Genomic DNA, 22,652 nt, shown 5'->3' on the forward strand with positions numbered 1-22,652 from the left:
AATGGAGCTGCCTTGATGCTCGTATGATAACTGTTGTTGTAGGAAAACTCCACAAGAGGCAAGTGTGTATCCCACGATTTACCGAAGTCGATCACGCAAGCTCGCAACATATCTTCTAGAGTTTGGATCGTCCTCTCACTTTGTCCGTCAGTCTGCGGATGGTAGGCTGTACTCATGTGCAGCCTCGTCCCTAGCGCCTTTTGTATTGATTGCCAAAATCTAGAGGTAAATCTACTGTCTCTGTCCGAAATAATAGATATAGGGACGCCATGCAGCCGCACTATTTCCTTTATGTAGGTTCTTGTGAGTTTCTCCATCTTGTCCGTTTCCTTGATGGGTAGGAAGTGTGCAGACTTGGTCAATCTGTCGACGATGACCCAAATGGTATCCAACCCACCCGCTGTCTTGGGTAGCTTGGTTATAAAGTCCATTGTAATCCGCTCCCACTTCCATTCAGGTATCTCTGGTTGTTGGAGGAGTCCTGATGGCTTTTGATATTCGACCTTGACCTTCGCGCAAGTAAGGCACTTGCTCACAAAGGTAGCGATCTCCGCTTTCATGTTAGGCCACCAGTATAGCTTTTTGAGATCCAGATACATCTTATCTGAGCCTGGGTGGATGGAGTAGCGAGTGTTGTGTGCTTCCCTCATGACCAAGTCTCTGAAACCACCATGGCGCGGGGTCCAGATTCGGTCCATGAAGTAGTAGGCTCCGTCACTCTTGACCTCCAAAATTTTATCCATTCCGCGCAGGGATTCTCCCATCACATTCTCAGGTTTTAAGGCTTCCAGTTGAGCCTCCCTGATCTGCGCGGATAGATGCGAACGGATAGTCATTGTCAATGACTTGGTCCTTTGTCCAGAGTACTCCTTCCTACTCAGGGCGTCTGCTACTACGTTGGCTTTCCCCGGGTGGTATCGGATTTCGCAATCATAATCGCTGAGTAGTTCGACCCATCGACGCTGCCTCATGTTGAGTTCTTTCTGGTTCAGTATGTGTTGGAGGCTTTTGTGATCAGTGTACACCACGCTCTTCGTCCCATACAAGTAGTGTCTCCAGATTTTTAGTGCGAAGACGACCGCTCCTAACTCGAGGTCGTGAGTAGTGTAGTTCACCTCATGTGTCTTTAGCTGTCTGGAGGCATAGGCGATGACCTTACCTCGTTGCATCATGACACAACCGAGCCCCTGATTTGATGCATCGCAGTATACAACGAAATCCTCTGTCCCTTCGGGAAGAGATAATACCGGTGCGGTGCATAAAGCTTGCTTCAGGGTCTGGAATGCCTTCTCCTGTTTCTCTTCCCAGTCAAATGATACACCCTTCTGTGTCAACATGGTGATAGGCTTCGCAATCCGAGAGAAGTTTTGGATGAACCTGTGGTAGTAGCCAGCTAGGCCTAGAAATTGGCGAATTTCTGTAGGCGTCTTCGGTGCTGACCAGTTCTCAATAGCTTTAATTTTGGAGGGATCCTCGTGGATTCCTTCTTCACTAACCACGTGTCCTAAGAATTCAACTCTCCGGATCCAAAACTCGCACTTAGAGAACTTCGCATATAACTTCTCTGATCGCAGCGTTTCCAGGACTCGTCGCAGGTGATCCTTGTGTTCTTCCTTGCTTCGAGAGTAGACGAGTATATCGTCAATGAAGACGATGACGAACTGATCTAGATACGGACGACACGCCCTATTCATCAAGTCCATGAATACTGCGGGGGCGTTAGTCAGTCCAAAGGGCATCACTACGAACTCAAAATGCCCGTAACGGGTTCGGAAGGCTGTCTTCGGGACATCTTCCTCAAGCACCCGTAACTGGTGATACCCGGATCTAAGATCAATCTTGGAGAAGTAACTTGCTCCTTGCAGTTGGTTGAATAGATCGTCGATATGAGGGAGAGGATAACGATTTTTGACTATGAGTTTGTTGAGTTCTCTATAATCGATGCACATCCGAAACGATCCATCCTTCTTCTTCACGAACAAGACCGGAGCTCCCCAAGGTGAGAAGCTCGGTCTTATAAAACCCTTGTTGAGCAGTTCGTTGAGTTGACCGGATAGTTCTTGCATTTCGGCAGGCGATAAACGATAGGGCGACTTAGCTACGGGAGTAGCTCCTGGGATTAGGTCGATTCTGAGCTCAACCTGAGGTTTGGGAGGTAGACCTGGAAGATCATCTGGGAAAACATCAGGGAATTCGCATACAACGGGAATGTCCTTTGGATCTTTCGATTTCTGGCTAGTGTCGACGACGTGAGCAATAAAGGCGCGATATTCCTTGCACAAGTATTTCTGAGCCTGAACACTGGAGATGATATGAAGGCTCGTATCGGGTTTATCTCCATAGATCAATAGGGTTTCGTGATTTGGAAGATTCAGGCGGATGGCTTTGTCGGAGCATAGGATATCGGCGCGATGAAGACTCAGCCAATCCATACCAACAATGACATCGAAATTTTTGATTGAGACTGGTATAAGATCGATTGGAAATGGGTGATCGTCTAACGTGAGGGTACAACCTATGTAGATTTCGTTAAAGCTTTCAGTCTTCCCATTAGCCATTTCTACGATGAATGTTTCTTTTAGTGGTTGAGGAGTTTGTTTGAGTAAGTGTTTAAAGTTTTGATTTATGAAGCTTCTTTCTGCACCACTATCGAATAAGGCACATGCATAAGAGTTGTTGAGAAGAAACGTACCCGGGACCACTGTGGGATCTGCTACCGCTTCATTGTGACCGATAGCGAGTAACCTTCCAGTTCCCGCAGCATTTGTAGCCTTCGGACAGTTCTTCTTAAAATGACCAGCTTCACCGCAACCATAACACGTCGGGGTCACTCTTGAACCGGGAACTTGCGAGATAGGTTTGGGAGGGGTCTTGCAAAATCGGACAGTATGGCCTTTCCGGCCGCAGTTGGAGCACTGCAATTCACGGCAGGGGCCGTGGTGGTGAAAAGGACATTTGGGCAGATTCTCGCTATAAGCTTTTGGCAGGGCAGGTGCGGCTGGAGTGGTGGCAGCATGGACCGCCACAATTTGTTGGTCCTTGGAGGAGGGTTGAGTTTTCTTGCCTTTCTTCTTATCCATACGCTTCCTCTTTCTTTCAGATGAACCGGGTGGTGCAGTGGTAGTGGGGGTTGCTGTTGCTGGAATGGAAGAGACTTCATGGTTGATCAGACTCTGGGCCAATTCCTTGGCGCTGTCGAAGGTGGTAGGCGTAAGGCTAGAACATTTCCTCGATACGGGGGCCTAAACCCCAGATGTACCATTCAATCTTCTTGCTCTCTGACGGGATCATGTTGGGACACACAGCCGCCAAGTCGCAGAACCTGGCCGTGTACGCTATTATATTGGTCCCCACCATCTTAAGGTTCCAGAGTTCCTCCTCAAGTTTCTGGATTTCGCCCCTAGGGTAGTATTCCTTCCTCATAAGATCCTTTAAAGTGTCCCAGCCCATGGCATTGGCTGAAACCAAGGAGAGTGCACTGACATGGCCGTTCCACCATGTTAGGGCCCTGTTGGTGAGGGTGGCAGTAGCGAACTTGATTTTGCTCTCTTCGGGGCAAGAGCACATTTCAAACACAGCTTCGGTTCTTTCGAACCATTGGGATAACGCTAGAATTCCTCCAGTATCGTCGAAGAAAGTAGGTTTACAGTTCATGAAATCCTTATAAGTGCATCCCTGCACTCTTTGATGGACTTCACCGAATCTAGAATTTCCACCGCTCGCGTCCCCAGAGCTCATTTGGGCCATGGCTGCTGTCACAGCCGCTGTCACAACTGTTTGGAACAACACTGGATCGAACTGCGGAGGAGGAGGTGGTGGAGGAGGGGTTTGAGTTGCTGGTCTTCCTCTGTTTGGACGCTTTCGTGGAGGCATATTTCACTGGAAGATCATAGGAATGATAGCAATAGTAAGAGCCTAGTGCAAATGTGAATAGAGTGTTTCGTGGATTAAATCAACATAACCCAAGATCAGAATAAGAGTCATAGCAATAGAGTATTCGACTGCCAATATACTGGTATTAATGATGTAACACAAGTTCATGAAAAATTGACCTATCAGTAGGTCTTACATCAAACCATAAAGAAAACGTTGGCAGTTTAGAGGTCTAGTTAGAGTATTTTTAAGCTAGGAATGTTTACAGACAAGAGATCTACGGAACATAGAGGGGGAAAGGCTAGTCCTTTAAACAAAAGAGTGAGGTAATTAGACGTCTTCTACTGGCGACGGTTACCTGTTGGGTGAATCCTCAGATCAGCTAGCTGACACATAACTTCTTGAAGGTGTCGGCCATGAGTCCTTTGGCGTGCTCGGAGTTCCCTAACTTCGGCTCGGGATGCAGCCAGCTGATGCTGCAGAGCCTCGTTGGTCCTCCTTGTCCTGTCCATGGCTTCTTCAAGTTGGCGGATGCGAACCGTGTTGAGATTCGAGTTGGCATCCACTTCTACAACTCGACCAATAGCAGCTTGACCCTGCTCGACATTCCTGGCAATCCTTCAGATCATGATGGGTAGAACTCGGTCTGCTGATCCCCCTTCGCTTATGTTGTAGAAGCTTCAGGCTCCATTGTAAGGTAAGGGCTGACCCTGTTCCTCGCTCCATCGGTGCAGGGATATGGCCCACATAGGAGTGGGACCCTGAAATGCCAGACGGGGGTTGGGGAAGGATCCTAGATTTTGGGATCCTGACGTCGGACCGTTGGATCAGGATCTTTGATTGTGGCAACGTCATTAGGTCCTCCATGGTCATGAGAGTGTTTAAGTTTCTTGGTGGGATCCTTGATTTCCGAGACTAATATGTGGATTATCGGGATCCTGGTTTCCGGCAGGATCCACAAGGAAGATCCTAGATTGGCTAGAGCATCTGCCTCAACATTTTCTTCTCTAGGAACTTGGTTTAGGCCGAATGTTTCGAATTCTGAGGCTAGGTATTTGAGGATCCGGAGATATAGACCTAGCTTTTCTCCTTTCACTACATAGGATCCATTAAAATGGTTAGTTAGTAGTAGAGAATCGAAGAATACCTGAAGTTCCTTGATTCGAAGATCCATGGATAATTGTAATCCCATGATTAGCGCCTCATATTATGCTTTGTTCTTGGTTACATTTAATGCACAACTAATTTTCTGGGGTAGGATTTCCCCATGTGGTGATTTTAGTATAATCCCTAAGCTAGTTACCTTTTGGTTAGATGCTCTATCTGTGAACATTGTCTATCTACCCATGTTCTCCTCTTCTAGGAGTTGCTTGGCTTCTATTTCGACTTAAACTCTTAGATCATCACTATAGTCACCAATGCTTGGGACTTTATGGTGGATCTTGGTTCGTACTTTATGTCATAGGTGCTTAGCTTCACAAAGCATTTCGCCATTCTTCCTGACATTTCTAGTTTTCTCATGACATTCTTAATTGGATAGTTAGTTCTTACAATTATAGGATGTGTTTCAAAATAATGTCTTAATTTTGTAGAAGTTGTTACCAACGCAAGTATGAGTTTTTCAAGGTGAGAGTACCTAGTCTCATGATCCAGGATACTCTTACTTACATAGTATATGGATTTTTGTTTCCCATTGATATCCTTGGCTAATAAAACGCTCACCGCGTTTGAGGATACTGAGAGGTAAAGAAGGAGTGGCTCCCCATCTAGTGGTTTTACCAATAGGGTTGGTGAGCTTAAGTATTTTTTTAAGCTCTTGGAAAGCATCTTCATGTTCCTGAGTCCACTCAAATTTCCTATTCTTTCTCAAGATGTCGTAGAATGGCTCACATATTTCTAAGGATCTTGAGGTGAACTTGTTTAATGCTCCCACTCTTCCTATTAATATCTGGATATCCTTCGTCGAGGCTAGTGATTTTTGGTCGAGGATAGCCTTGATTTGTTCTGGGTGTGCTTCGAATCGTCTTCTAGTCACCATGTATCCTAGGAACTTACCTGATCTCATCCCAAAGTCACATTTGGGAGGATTCAACTTCATGTTATATATGTAACAACCCAAAATTTATAGAAAATTTTTCATTTACTTAATCATAAATACCAACAAATTTGTTTCTAAAATCCTAATACATAATCAAAATGTTTTAAAAATCATAGAATCAAAAACTACGTGCGAAAATACTAGAGAATGTGTGCCACGCCATCAAGTCGAGCCCTTGCCCTTAGGATCAGAAGTACCTGAAACAACCAAGAAACTGTAAGCATATGCTTAGTGAGTTTTCCAAAATACATGAAACACATAATCACATAATGTCATGCACACATACATATAAGCTTTCCATGGACTCCCTTCAAGGTCTTCATATGGAATGCCATAGGTTACTCCCATGGTCTTGTATCCCCGAGCCATGGGATCCTCCTATGGTCTTCACATAATTCCATACATAAATAGAAACCCATTTCTTATCAGATACTAATCATCTCATATCAATTAATGAGTCGGCCTTGGTGCCTTCGACCCATGAATATAGCGACAAGACTCACCTCAATACTAAACGATAGCTGACTAGATCAGGACTCCAAATATCCACTATACACAAACTTGGTGAAAGACTAAGGTCAAAACTCAAAGTCAACAGCCTGAGTTGAGCTAACTCACCGAGTTATCCATCAACTCGTTGAGTTTCTCCATTAACCGTACTGTTCAGGGAAAAATGCTATCAACTCATCCAGTTCACTAATGAAGTCGCCGAGTGGGCTAGAAATCCAACATTTTTATGCATTAAGCTTTTTCCATCGAATCTAGGGACTCCCAATCTTAGATCTCTTCCAAAATGATGTCCACAAGGGTAAAGTTTTCAAATTTACCCTTAAGAACCATCCATAAAGAGTCAAAATCAAACCCTAGGATCATTAGAGTAGGTCTTAACCCATCAAGCTAAACTCTCACAACATATCACCCAAACACATATAAAGTGTCCAAAGCTTGGAAAAATTAGGTAATGTTTCCAACTTTATCTCCATGAAAGCTAGAAATACACTCTAGGGCTTAATAAAGACTTAATGAGGGAATTATAGCATGAATGGGGCCTAGAAATTAATAAAGTTTGCAACTTTAAGCCAAGAGAAGTCATGAAGGGGTCAGATCTAACATAATAACCCTTGGAACCTTGAACATCTTCGACACCCCTACGAAAATCCCAAAATTATGCTAAAACTTTAAACAAATAGATCTAGATGATAACAAGGAAAAGTGTTGACTTTATACCACAAAATGACTGCTATTGGTGAAGAGTTTCTGGATCTATAATCCTCCTTCCAAGCTAGGCACTTCCAACTTCAAAATTCCTTCCAAAGAATCACCAAAATCACTCTCCAAGCTCACACACTCAATCATGAAAGGTGATACACGAATCTAGGGTTTTTGGACATTGGTGGATGGTAAGGAGGCCAACCAAGGGGTTTAAGTTCATTAAATATGGTGAAACACCATAAAATTAGGGTTTCTTCCCAGCTGCCAACTCTTCGAGTTGGGACAACCCGACTCGCCGAGTTGGGTCATTAAAACCTACGGCCACAATCCTTCTTAACACGACGAGTTGGAGCTCCCCAACTTGTCGAGTTCCAACAAAAAAAACTTTCAATAATTTAAAGAATAATTTATACCTGCACCAAGCATTAGAAATCTCCCCCATTTGAACTAGACTTTGTCCTCGAAGTCTGTTGATGCAAAAAGGTCATGATAATGCTTTATCATATCGTCCGCCGGCTCTCAGGTCCATTCAGAGCCTCTCCAGTGCTATCATTGCACCTTTACTGACTTCACTTCTTTGTTCCGAAGGGCTTTTGTTTTTCTGTCCAGAACCGCAATGGGCTTCTCCACATAATTCAGGCTCTCATCAATCTGAATATCATCTAAGGTAATGACTGCGGCCTCATTAGCTTTTCCTTGAACATCTTGTTCACCAATATCTGGTATGTTTCTCCTGCATTTTTGAGACCAAACGACATAACAGTGTAACCATAAATACCTATTGGGGTAGTGAAGGTTATGTCCCTTGGTTATAGGGTTCTTTTTGGATTTGCTGGAATCCTGCTGATGCGTCCATGAATGTCAGTAATTTGTGGCTCGATGTTGCGTCTATCATGGAATTAATGTGTGGTAAAGGGAAAGGATCCTTTGTACAAGCCTTCTTAAGATCCGTGTAGTCCACACACACTTTGTATTTACCGTTCTTCTTTTGTACCACTACTACATTAACTAGCCATATTCGGAACTTTACCTCCTTAATCATGCATGTTTTAGAAGTTTTTCTACTTATTCTTGTATAACTTGGTTTCTTTCGTGTGCAAATTTTCTTCTCTTCTAGTGTATTGGCTTGAAAGATGGGTGAATGTTAAGTTTATGAGTTATTATGCTTTTGTCAATACATGTCATCTCCTCATGTTTCCATGAAAACATTCTACTTTTGGCTTTGAGGAACTCTACAAGATCCTGTTTGATTTGTACAGGAATTGAGGATCCTATGAGAATGTTGGCTTCAGGATCCTTAGTGTTTAGGGGGACTTCTTTTATGTAATGCTCTCTTTCTTCTAGCACATCTCATTCCCCCTGCTTTAATTTCTATGCTTGTCGTGGTATTGTTGAGGATTTCATTGATATCTTGTAGCATTCTTTGGATTCTTGTTGGTCTCTTGTGATCGTCATTTTCCCCCATGGGTTGGGCATCTTCATGCATGGGTGGTACGTTGATTAGCCGACCTTCATTTCATGGATCCATGGCCTACCTAATATGACATTATAAGAAGATACTGTATCAATTACACAGAAGCGTTGAACATAACTTACTCCCTTTATGTAGATTGGTAGCTTTATTTCACCAATGGTGTGTTTAGTTTCTCTGCTGAAGCCAATCAGTACTTAGGATCTTGTGACTATCTTCGATTCACGGATGCTCATTCTTTTTAGTGCATCCAGGAGTGTGATGTTCACTGAGGATCCTCCACCCACGAGGATCCTTCTGAAAAATTGGTTGACAACATAAAGAATAATCAATAATCCATCGTGGTGAGTATCTTGGAAGTGTATCATGTCTATTTCGTTGAATTTGATCTCCTTTTGGTTGGTGATCATTGTGTTTCTTCGCGGTCCTTTTTCTTTTTCCGTCTACGAAACCTTGGCATGCCTTTTTGCTGTGGAGTAGGAGGTACCACAAATGTCAGATCCTCCAGAGACCACGTTGATCACATTAGCGTCAGTCGGGGGGGGGGGGGGGGGATCCTAGTCTTTCGAGGATGTTCTGAGGATCTTCTGAGGATCTTGGTCTTTTTACATGGATTTTTCTCTTCTTATCCCAAGGATATCTTTAAGATATCCTTTGCCCATAAGGTATCTTGATTTCTTTTCTGAGAGCTATGAAATCCTCTGTGACGTGACCAAAGTCCTCATGATATGCACACCATTTGGACTTATCCTTCCAAGAAGTGGATTTTTCTCCTTTCATTGGCCATCTGGCTTTGTCTCCAAGCTCCTACATGGCAAAGATTACACCTGAAACATCCACAGAAAAATAATAATCAATAATTTTAAGGAAATCTTCATCCTACCCCTCATCTTCAAGGGCATTATTTCTATGATGGTAGAGTTTGGAGTAAGGATTTGACTTATAGCATCTTTGAGCTGAGGAGTCGGCCTTCCAATTGGGGTGATCATAGGAACCTGGTGGGTTGCACCATTTTATGGATCTCCTTGTCTTCTTTGAGTTTGATGAATCTCAATGCCCTGCTCCTGACTTTGTCCAATCTCCTGCATGGGGTCATTACGAGATCCTTGTAGAAGGGAGAACCCTTCTTTATGCCCATTTTAAAGGCTTCGACTGCAGTTGCCATGTCGATATTGAGGATTCTCAAGGCTACCCTGCCAAATTTGTTAACAAAATTCCTAAGGGATTCTTGAGGATCCTGAACCACTCGATAGAGATTTAGGGTTGATCCTGTGAGGGTAGAACCAAATCCCTTGCATAAGCAGACTTTTTCAAATGTGTGGGGATGAGGATATTATCCATAATCTACCTATATTACGCTACGTGCTCCTCAGGATGCATGGTTCCGTCGTATGGCTTCATGCTGGGGGTATGGAAGCATTTTGGGACTTCAGTACAAGTTATCGCTGGGATGAATCTAGAGATCCTATGACTTGTGGGGGATGCTTCTGGCACCGACTGTACTATTACGGGCTTGATTGAGATCACTTGTCTTAGCTGTTGTATCTCCTTAGCCATGATCAGGCTCAAACCAATGTCAAGATCCGTTGATTTGGTTGAAAAATTATTATTAGTGTTAAAGTTACTAGGATCCTAGTTATTGGGAGTAACAAAGGTTTCGTTAGGATCCAAAATCTCGCGACGGATCATTGGGGATCCTAGGTTGTCAAAGTTCAAGATCTTGGGCTGTAAGACGGAGGGTGCTGCATCTTGAGATTTATAGATCGTCCTCATTCTCTCCACTTCCTTGAGAAGTGTCCTATTATCCTCATACTGTTGGCCGACTTGTCGCTCCAATCTCTTCATCATAGCAAAGATTTCGCTATTGGAAATTAATACACGAGGATCCTGGAGTCCCGGGGTGACCGGAGAGGTGTTCTTCTTCAGTTTTTCAAATGCTTTCTTGGGAGCTCTAGACGGTAGTGGTTGATGGTTTTTAGAGGAAATGGGAGGAATTGAGGATGAAGATAGAGTCGATTGAGTAGACATGATTTTCTGGGGGATTTTAAACACCACGACCCCACGATGGGTGCCAAATTATTTTGGTCAAAAAATAATTGAACTAAAATGGAACAAAGTGTATGAGAGGATGTGATGTTCAATGTAAAGCAAGTAAGTAAAATGAATCGAAACAACACAAATCGTTTACAAGGAAAGCACTTGATCCTTGTTCGGATCTCCAACATAAAACCTTGGGAGGTGATAATGATCACTTGCCTTGATAGTTTTATTGATTGAATCAAAAATTGCAGAGAGAATGACATGAGTGTCAGTACAAGTGAAAGTATTCAGCCAAAAAATCGTGTGTAGTCTGATAATTACAAGCGCTTTATCTAGTCAAACCCTAACAACTAGAACTCTGAGAATTCCGGGATCCTCCGATATAACTTATAGTCGTTTGCTTGACTTGGTCTTCCAGGTCTTTTGCATAGTTCTGATGACTATTCATTGTATGTATGACTTTGACTAGTTATTTTTGCACATGTGGGAAAAACAAAAGAATATGTGTCCCTTAATAATAAAAATATTAGTCAGGATCTTGGAGTATATTCGGGATCCTGAGGATCGAGGATCCTGAGCCTTTGAGGATCCATAGACTTCGGGATCTCAATGTAGTTCCGAGATCCTAACTTTAACAATGGTGAGGTGCTATGAAAATGATGATAGTGATGGATGGTGACATATGTACTTTCCACGTCAACATTTCTTCAATTTCATAAGAGACGTGTTCCTTTTTGACGATAATTCATAAAAAATGTGATTTAGTATTATTCTGGGAAAGTCCTCATATTTTGTGATACTCCTTATCAGTTGACATAAAATCCTTGAATAATTGGTTAAATCACCTTCAATTTTAAAATTTGATAAATATTGATTGATTGTATATTATAGATTCAAAAGAAGGAACAGGTAAAATAGGCCATGTAATGTCATACGAGTTTAAAATGTCGGATGGGTAGTTTCGGAATTTAACAAAAAATCTAGGAAGGACCTAGGAGATGAAACTTGGCTATAATTATACATCATTATTATAATAGGGGATGTTAATATAATAAAAAGATGATTAAAGGAGTGTTTGATATGCGTCAGACAGATTCGGGTCAGACATTTTTGGCTGCCTCGGTCCACAAAACGTTTTTGGTCATCTAACTTTGGGCATCTGACTGGGTAAGAAAAATCTGACTCGGATAGAAGAGGAAAATAGATGAACGAAAAAGGAAGATACGCTTTCCATCTTTACCCTTACCCCACCGTTTTTTTTCAGTGCCTCCATCCTCATTGTTCTCCTTCTTTCATCGCCTCCATAGCCACACATCAACCACTAAGCGTCGACGATCTCCTCCGTACTAGCGGTCCATTAACTGCCTCGTCTCATTAGGTATGATTTCTGCATAATTAGGTCCAATAAATTATGTGAAATTTAAAAGAAAATCGATAGGTTTCTGTTCCTATTTGATTTCCAATTTTTCTGATTTCTCTGATTTCTGCATAATAGCTGACTGAGCATGGGTTCCGATTTATGATTTTTCTGTTGAACATGTATATATGTTTCGATTTTTGTCCTATTTGATGTATATGGGTTCCGATTTTTTGTCATGTTCATAAGTGAATGGTCTTATTTTGCTGTTCTTTTCCGGTTTAAACTTCTCTAAAAGTTCCAATTTTTTGCTGTTATGTTCCTATTATAACCAAACAGCATTTCACCTGCAACGTTATATTGGGGATCAAAATCATTGAAATTAATTGAAGAGAGGTTTTGTTTAAAGAGAAGCAATACAAGTGTAACTTACATCGAATTGTGATAATGTATAAAATAGTCATCACAGTACAAGTTATGTCATAAAATACAAAAATACCATAAACATAAAAGTGTAAACACAAATCTTAGTGAGTCTTCCCCAAAATACCCCATACCAAAATACATAACAACTATGAACTAAAACTGGGTCTTTATTTAACCCCCACCCCGTTGGTATATTTGAACCGGTACTGGGTCTATTTCACCCTTCAGTAATTTTCAACCGGTACTTGGTGTATTTCACCCTCTATAGCTAAGCATAGAATCATATCAGCAACAGTCATAAAGACAACAAGCACATACAGGAATATCAACAAGTGTCATAAAGACAACTATCATCCTAAAAACATAATCCAGTTAGCCAACATTGGTGCCTTCGACCCACGAGTATAGTGAAGAGACTCACCTCTTAGAAGATAATCAACTGATGTTGCTCTCACTACCAACAATAAAAGTGCTACCCCACACCAAGATAGTCAGACAAGGTAAATCTTTAGTCTACCTTCCAAAGGTAAGGGTTAGCGAAAAGACAACTTAAGTCAAAATGAAAGTCCAACTCAGTTGACCACCATGTCGTGGCCAACCTTGGCCACACCATGGCCCACGAATCTAAACCTGATCCAGATCCAAGTCAAAGAACTCAACAAGCCATCAACAAATCCTCCACGTCATGGTGTTTCTTGGCCACGCCGTGGGCATAAGATTACAAAATTGTCGACTGTTCCCTACATGCCACACCGTGGGGAACAGTATGATTAACTTAACTGAGTTAAGCTACTTTTAACTCAAAATCAAAGGCACAAAAACCTAGATCTATTCCTTGCTTTAATGGATAAAGTTTCCAAATTTATCCATTAAGACAAGATCTCTAATCAAAGGCTTAATAAAGGAAAAACCGTGACATGGGCTTAACTATTAAGCACTTTTCCTCAAAGTCCTTAGCCCAACCAACTCTAGAAGAGTTTCTAATACAAGATCTACAATAAAGTTTGGTGCTTTATAGATATGCTTGTCCAATGTATATCTAGATTCCATTTTAGGTCAAAAATGAGCAAAAAAGTGACCAAAAACTCAGGCAAGGCTAAGAATCCCAACCAAAGTCTATATCTACAAGATATATTGATCATGTGACTCATGAGAGTCATAAAGTTGCAACCTTTATCAGATCTAACCAACCAAGCATCACTTATGGACCAAAATAAGCTAATAAAGCTAGATCTACAACCAACGGATCATCAAGATGGAAACTTGAGGACTTACAAATGGTCCATAGAGTGATTTCATGGATGGGAAGGAGTTGTTTCTTGATCTTTGGGCTAGCACCTTCTTCTTCTTCTTCCTTCAAAATGCAACCAAACACCATAAAAAGCTCAATATCACACAAGGGAGGCTAGGGTTAGGGTTTCTGGTCTTGAGAGGATGATGGAGGCTGGTAATGAACTCTAGAAATGGTTTAGAAGGGTTTAAATATGAAGGAAACTCTAAAAGATTCATGGGCTTGGGCTAAAACAGCTGTCACGTTGTGGGAACTCTTGGCCACGCTGTGGTGGCTCAATAAAATGCACATGGCATTTATTTCATGCCACGACGTGGGCATCCTTGCTCCACACCATGACACAGAGTTTTTACCAAAAACTCCATCTTTAGACCTAGATAATATAAAGCTAAACCATGCTGGAAAACGGGTGTTACAACAAGGGTCTGTTGAGGAGAGAATTTTTAAGTGGTATTGGGAAAAAAGGAAACATCAAAACAACAAAATAAATGAAGGAAAAGATAAGGGAAAGGGAGAGAAACAACTTGAAATACTCATTCTTTAAAATTGCTATGAATGTTTGTGACTTTGGTTTGAAATCCCATGTTCTTGTTCCTGGCATGTTCTTGTTCTTGATATTGGGTTGGATGAATTATGCAGTTAATATTTCGTTTGAAATCCCCCGTTCTTGATTCTTAAATTGATTGATGAATGTGAATCTCTTTAATGAATGAATTGCTTGAATTGTTGAAAAACAATGACTCTATTTACAACATTATAAAAACAATGATTCATTTTATATTTTTTTTATATGAGTTTTTAAATGATTTGTGTGTAATTTACCTTTTGTATGAGAATTTGTATGTTTTTATAACTCTTCAACAACTTCATCCACTAGTGTATAGAGCAATAGAGTACAATGGTAATTTTTTTCACTACTAGAAAAAAGGCCTTTTACGACGCGCAAACAATGACACTCGCTGATAGACGACGTGCATTTGTAAGTGCCCTAAAAGATAATGTTAATTTTGCAAAATTTGAAGGATAGAGGGCACGCATTTGTGCGCGCCCTAAAATTAGTGTCAGAAAAGAAAAAAAAGAAATGCGGAGGGCGCCTTTCATAAAATGTGCGTCATGTAAATGTGTCGCTTTATAATTTTTAAGTGAAATACGCGTTTTAGGCGGGAAATGAAATCGACGAAAATTATCCCCGCCTATTGAATCCCAAAAATTAATCCCCCCGCCTCTTCTACTTAGCAAGAAAAAGCCCTAGGTTTCTCATCTTCATCTTCAGTATCATCAATCTCTACTCGATCTCCTTCTTATCAGTATCATCAAACATCCCGTTCATCCTCTGCATTATTTCCATCGTTCTTCCCTCTTCTCACTGATCAATACCCAAAAAACCCTAATATCATAACCACTCCTCTTTTCTCGCACAACAAAATACCAAAACATCACCAAATACTAAATTCCACAAAATCGTTGTGACCATTTTAACTAGGGCTTTTTTCATGAACGAAGACACTCTCGCATCTCTCTTAGCTCTGAAACAATGGACGATCTCAGTATCAATTCTGATGATCGAGAAATTGATTAATCTTTGTTTTTGTTGCAGGTGCAACTTGGTACAGATTCCTTCACTTTCGATCATGTCTATGGAAGCTATGGTTCCCCATCATCCTCCACGTTTGAAGATTGCCATGGTGGATTTCCTTCTTCCTTTCTGTTTCTACGGTAGGGATCCATTTTTTTCTCCCCCGCAGATGGTTGTGGTGACCGGCCTCCCCTGTTTTTCTTGTCTTTTGTGAGTAATTCTTCCCCCATTGTGAAGCACCTCTTCATATTCCCCCCGGTTATCTCGAGTCTCATCGGTGGTGGAGACAGTGGCGGTAAAGGAGGGTAGGGCGGCGGCGGCGGCAATGGTGGTATGTGGTTATCGAACAAAGGTATCTCCCGCTTCCTAACACTCTGATTAGGGCTTTCCATGAACAGAATCGTAGCCTCGTTTCCCTTCTCGAACCCTAGAGCTGATGTAAACAACGGTGGTGAAGGTGGTGGAGAAAGCTGTGGAGCCGACCACAGTGATGGTGGAAGCTGAGGTTCCATCACAGGTTCCGATTCCAACTTAGTAACTTCCAACGATTCTTCTTCATCATCATCAGATTCCAACTCCGTATCTTCCAATGATACTTCTTCCTCTTCATTGACTACTTTCTCCTTCCCCTTCAAGTTTGAGTAGTAAATTTATCTCCATTTAGCCGTCTCAGCCTCCATCCCTTCCTCTGAGTAGTAATATTTTCTCATTTCTGCTATTTTAGCTTCTGTCTCTTCTTCTCTCTTTATCTGGTCCTCACGATGCATCTTCATTATCTTCACCATTTCTAGCAACTCTGTTCGGATGATCCTCAGCTCTTCCTGGGCATTTTCTTGTTGTTGAATCCACAGAGATTGTTGTTGTTGTTCATTTGCTGTTATTTTTTTCCCAGCATAGCCAATAGCAGATAAGAAAAAAAAAACCCAAAAGGACAAAACTACCCCTAGACCCCAAAACAGAAAATAAAAAGACTCAAATAAAGCAATTAAGCTAAAAGCATTTCAGACTGAGTTGGGGCTTATCACTTCTATGTCTCCCCCACAGTCACCTGCTAACATGAGCCTAGGTCCAGATCATCTGTTGCAGTTACAGCATGCTAGGCAGCAGATGAATAAGTCTTCTCCACAGCCTCCTGCAGCTTCAGCTAATGGTGTTGGATTGGAAAACCCTTTAACATCTCAGAAACAACAAACACCACAAGGCCAACCACACCCAGGCTTTACAAAGCAGCAACTACATGTTCTCAAAGCCCAGATTCGAGCTTTCAGGTGTATAAAGGTTTGCAGAACTTTTTTTTTTTTTTTTAAATATATTTTTCATTTATCATCTCAGGGGTTATTTCTTTTCGACTTAATGAGCTTAATGGGATAAGCACGTAATATGGACAACTATTTATATCACTGTTGTTTTTTGACTTAATTCGGACAGAATAGCTTACTGGTTTAAGCAAAAAACTTGGCTTAATGTATTTGGACACTACTTGTTTACCTATTTACCCCCCCCCCTTTTTTTTTACCCTCCAGACAACTCTACTCATGTTCTCCCTTCATGATGACCTAACAAGGTTTTACATTAGTTTTGATCTGAAAAAGCTTTGCTTAATGGTTTTTTGAATTTGAATTTTCAGACCATTTTCATTTACGTATTCGAACATTTCAAACACTTACAACCTCCAAAATCATTTTACTTTGTATTAAAATATTATTTGAACGATATTTTTCTTATAATCATGTGTGATGGTTGGCAGTAAACCAAGGAAATCTGGAAGTGGATCCTCATTAGATGCAATTAAATTTGGAGAGGTTTGGCTTTATTGTATTTCTGAATTAACCTAGAATTTATGCTATAAAATCATGGAGAATACCCTTGTGTGTGCAAAACACGTGATATGGCTTAATGTGTGATTTTGGAAAAAGATAATAATGTGTGTTATGGAATTACTTATATACCCTTGTGATGGATGCAGTAAAAGGAAGAGCAGTTACTATCAGCGGCAATGACAGGCGGCTGTACAACTCACTGCAAGGAAGCTTGGAGGGAAAACAAACCCAAAGTACTCTGTGAATCAAGCAAACAGAAATTGAAACTTGTAGATGAAATTTTAGTATATACCCTTTTAGTCTTGTAATATCAGTAGTAGCTTTTCACTAAATTTTACAAATCTTGTGCTTTTTTTTATAGACATTTGAGTTTGCCCAGAGAACATATGCAGACTTTTTTAGAAGATTGGTGGAAGAACTTATTGGGATTTCAGAATTTGTTTTTATACGGATATGGTGCTGTTTTCAACTTCCTAGGCATGCTTGGAACTGTCATTATTAAAGGTACTTACTCCCTTGGATTTTACTCTGACCATTTTACCCTTTTACTTTTTTTAATTATGTTAATCATTCACAGAAAACCCTTATTTCCATGTGATTATTTTTTCCAGGTCCTGAAAGCTTTGATATTTTACAAGGACATTCAAAAGCTACCATTCTTTTAATTGTGAACAATGCAGCTCAAGGAATTGTATCCTCTTTTTTCTTCAAATATGCTGGTAACATTATTATAAGCATTTGTTTTTTTACACAATAAAAAGATTATAAATAGTGGAAGACTAACTTTAATATCTATTATTTATAACATGCAAACACAATTTTGAAAAAGTATTCATCAACAGTTGCTACGATCTTCACTGGCTTTACATCTGCAGCTTTATTTGGTTACACTCACACTATAAATGTTATGTTTTCATCTCAATGCATCAGGTATATGGATTCAACAGTTTTTGTCCACTAATAATTACATTACATATAACTTGTAATTGTCCTATTATTATACATCCAAAATACATGTAAATAAGAAGCAAGACAATGATTTAATTTTTTTTTTTCAGCTTTCAAAACTTCATCAGTTAATGGTACATGCAGCAGAAGCACTGGAAATTGAAGCTCCTGATTTATATAGCCATATACACTAGCCCTTAATGGTGTACGGATAGCAGTTGCAAATATTTTTTTACCCTTGGAGCCTACACGGTACCTGGAAATTGAAGCTCCTGATTTATATAGCCATACATGGTACATTAATCTGTTAATTGCACATTTTCTTTTTAAATTTTAATGTTATTATAAGGTTTCATGAAAGTCTTTTAACTTATTTTTGGTGTTACAGGACCTTAATATTGGGATTGCCTTTTGGTTGGCAGCTGGTGGTGATGGGTGTGTGAGTGAAGAAATAAATGGAAATAATAATTTAAAGGTTAAATACAAGTCTGATTCCAGGATCCTATTGGTTGGTTCTGGTGCAGATGAGCAGTGTGGTGGGTATGGGCGCCATAGAACTAAGTTCAGAGAAAGCAGGTTACTTCTTATTAATCAGTATTATCTCATACTGTAAAAGAAGCAAGATAAAATACTGAAGTAAGTTTTGATGATTATTTGTTGATATGTTTATTTGGGGTGGTCTAAATAAGGAAATGAAGTTAGATATGCAGAGAATATGGAAGAGAAACCTAGGTAGAGATGATAGATGCATCGCTGATAATGGCAAAGAGGTACCACTTGCTTCTTTGTTAAGTCGTTCAGTTCTTTATGTGTTAAGTCCTGAAAGAAACACATTACATTACACATTTAGTTGGATTGAATTTGAATGGACATTTGTGGTTTGGTCACTTCAGGCTAGGTTTCCTTTTCTGGATGAAAATGTAATAAGGATACTGCTTGATATTCCACTATGGGAGATTGCAGACCTTGGCCAACCAAGTGGAGTTGGTGATAAGATCTTGAGAAAGGTAAGTTTGTCTATTCCAGTTTTATCCTTACTAAACTTCCATGTGTACATGTGCACATTTTGATTACTTCATTTTCTCTGATATTGGTTCAGATCTTGGTCAATTTTCTGCAATATATGAATCCTGTTTTCCAGTTGTTAAAAAAGAGTGGGAAAAGTTAGAGATAGTTGGGGTTGGAGTTACTACATATGAGGTATCTTTGAAGAGATTTAGATTTTTTATGAGCATTTCATGATTTACAGCTTTTGTATTAACTTTTACACTTAATTCTTACATTGTTACAAAAGAGTGGCATGTTGTTGTTCGTGTTGACTATATTCCTTCTCGTGTTGACTTACCTTCTTTAGGCCATGGGAAATATGTTGATATTTATACGCAGTTTTTTTCTTACGTCGGTGGTGGCGAAGTTCAAGATTAAGGGAGACTTGTAATCATGTTTGGCTTTCCTTTCCAGTAAGAAACAGAGTTGTATGATTATTTGTTAGTTTTATAGGAATGTATAACACATGTTAGCAATGTATTATTTTTGTTTAACATTTGAATGATTTTTTGTATGACATTATAATTTGTGCAATTTATTTTATATTATGCAATGGATTGTATTTTGTGTATATGGTATTTTATTTCTGTTATATGAAATTAAATGAAAATTTAATTTAAAAATTAATAAATATATAAATTTATTTTTTTTAAACATTTAAATTTACGATACGCAAAAATGTATGTCATCTTCATTTATGACATGGCCTTTCTTGACAGGGGCTTTCTTGATACGCAATGCGTGTCATTAACACGCGTGTCGTAAGGTTACGACACGCGAATGCGTGTCGTCTTCCTTTATGACAGGGCCTTCCTTGATACGCATTGCGTGTCGTAACCGCGCGTCGTAAATGCGCGTCGTCTATAGACGACGCGCAAAAGCGCGTCGTCTCTCTTTATGACAGGGCCTTCCTTGACACGCATTTGCGCGTCGTCTGAGCGTTTTACGACGCGCAATGAGCGTCGTAAAAGGCCTTTTTTCTAGTAGTGTTTATCGGTTTGCACATTGTTGTACAATCAAACAACATGGTTTCTTACTCGGGTAGGATTTCTTACCCACACATACATTTCCAGTCAACACTCTCTCAATCGGCAACTATGAAAACCGACCTAAGTAGAAAAGTCTTAAAATAGAGAATATTATTTTAATTTTAAAATATCATTTACAAGCCTTCCAAATATTGAAAGGAGATAGTCTATAAGGCTTGGAAAATGAAATATGGTGGCATTGCAAAAAAGATGTTGATGACAGTGGTGTAGACAGTTGTCAGGAAATAGATACGTCCCCACTCATCTATGTATTATTGGACCAACGATCAAAAAGACAAGATCAGGGGTAGAAAGCTAAAAAAATACAAGATCAACACATCCCCACAACTGTCCCTACTAATTATAGATTTGACTTTTTAGTATTTTACGGGATAAAATAGCACCCTGATATCAAAACTAATGACCAGCAGCTTCTCATATGTCTATAGATATTGGTTGTTCTTCTAAAAGAATTGCAAAGCATGTCCCCCTTGATGAGCCTCATAGTGACTTCCTTTTTTTTGTTTATTCTATTTAAGTTAATCAAGAGATCTAGCTCAGGGAAGGTGGATACCAAATTGCCTCCAGGCCCATGGAAGCTGCCTTTCATCGGAAACATGTTATCGATGGTTAGTTCACAACTACCACATCATGTTCTTAGAAATCTGGCCAAAAAACATGGTCCCTTGATGCATCTTCAACTCGGAGAGATATCTGCGTTGGTTGTTTCATCTCGTCAAATGGCCAAAGAGATACTCGTAAAGCACGATCTCTACTTTGCCAGCAGACCTGAACTGCTAGTCTCGAAGACCGTGTTGTACAACTCTTCAGACATCGCATTTTCACCCTATGGCAATCACTGGAGGCAGATGCGCAAGATTTGCGCCTTGGAACTCCTCACTGCAAAGAAAGTCCAGTCATTTTCCTCAATCCGGGAGGAAGAGGTCGGTGCTCTGGTGAACAGTATTCTTTCATCTGCAGGATCTCCTGTAGATCTTTCCAAACATTTTTTCACGTTCATGAATACTGTAACATCAAGAGCTGCATTCGGCAGGATCTATAAGGACCAGGATCTACTGATTGAGAGTTTACAAGAACTGTCCGTTCTGGCTGGAGGTTTTGATATGGCTGATTTGTTTCCTTCGTATAAGTTTCTTCATGCTGTTACCAGTATGGGGTCCAAGTTAAAAACCCTTCATCGAAACCTTGATATGACCCTAAACAGAATCCTTGTTGACCACAAGAACTCCGAACATACAAATGGATGTAAAACTGGCACAGATAATGAAGATTTTCATGATATTTTGTTCAGACTTAAAAACAATGGCGAGCTTGAGTTTCCATTCACAACCGACCATATCAAAGCGTTGGTAGTGGTTAGTAGAGAGGACACCATTTTGATAGACTCAACAACTTGTGTTTGTCATGGGCAATCACTTCATATCTTCACTCCAAAACTTGTCCTGATTGATAACTTTATGGTAACTGATTATGGCTGGTTTGTATGCAGGATGTTTTCTCAGCTGGAACTGATACGTCTTCAACAACTATGGAGTGGATCATGTCAGAACTTGTAAGAAACCCGAGAGTAATGAAAAAGGTACAAACTGAAGTTAGAGCAGAGCTAAATGGAAAGAAAGAAGTACATGAAGCAGATATTCAAGAATTGAAGTATCTAAAATTAGTGATCAAAGAGACCATGAGATTGCATCCATCACTTCCCCTGTTGCTTCCTAGAGAATGTCGGGAGCGTTGCGAGATTGATGGATATGTGATACCATTGAAGACGAAAGTGATTGTTAATGCATGGGCTCTTGCAAGGGATCCTGAGTATTGGCATGATGCTGAGTGTTTTTTACCTGAAAGATTCGAAGACAATTATTATGATTTCAAGGGAAGCAACATGGAGTATCTACCATTCGGGGCTGGAAGGAGAATCTGTCCTGGAATTTTATTTGGTGTGGCTAATGTTGAGCTTCTTCTTGCAAGCTTACTCTATCACTTCAACTGGAAACTCCCAGATGGGATGAACATTAGAGATTTGGATATGAAGGAGAAATTTGGTGCTTCCGTTGGGAGAAAGACGAGCTTGCAACTAATTGCAGCCCCTTATGATCTCAATTGCGGGGACTCCTAAAGTGCACCAGTTAGGATCATCATGTATTTGGTTCTTAGGTGTATAATACGTCCTTATTCCAGCTTTTCGTCATATTCGAAATTGCATTGTTTAAAGTAGGAACTATAAATATATTCTCTTTGGTCATCATGTTCTTATAGTTACATGCTGTAAAATATTTCTCTAAAGTTTGTTCAACTTAATCAAATCTCTTTTATATATGCCCCATGTAAGAGTATGGATACAATGATAAAATTGTTAGTTTTTTTTTCAACTAAAAAAAAAAGGTATGTCCCAACTAACATATTTATAGTAACCTTAAAATTATACACGATCTCCACATACTGTG

General features: G+C 40.1%; 1 protein-coding gene across 1 annotated transcript; it reads left to right on the plus strand.

Moving 5' to 3' along the window:
- Positions 1 to 20,603: 20,603 nt before the first annotated feature.
- LOC111894031 (premnaspirodiene oxygenase) lies at positions 20,604 to 22,545 on the plus strand. The gene is made up of 2 exons (XM_023890094.3): positions 20,604 to 21,563; positions 21,698 to 22,545. Exons 1-2 carry the CDS (start codon positions 20,670 to 20,672, stop codon positions 22,322 to 22,324), a joined length of 1,521 nt encoding a protein of 506 aa, XP_023745862.1. The 5' UTR covers positions 20,604 to 20,669; the 3' UTR covers positions 22,325 to 22,545.
- Positions 22,546 to 22,652: the final 107 nt, after the last annotated feature.

Source organism: Lactuca sativa, chromosome 7, assembly GCF_002870075.4.
Source record: "Lactuca sativa cultivar Salinas chromosome 7, Lsat_Salinas_v11, whole genome shotgun sequence".
Classification (NCBI taxonomy): Eukaryota; Viridiplantae; Streptophyta; class Magnoliopsida; order Asterales; family Asteraceae; genus Lactuca; species Lactuca sativa.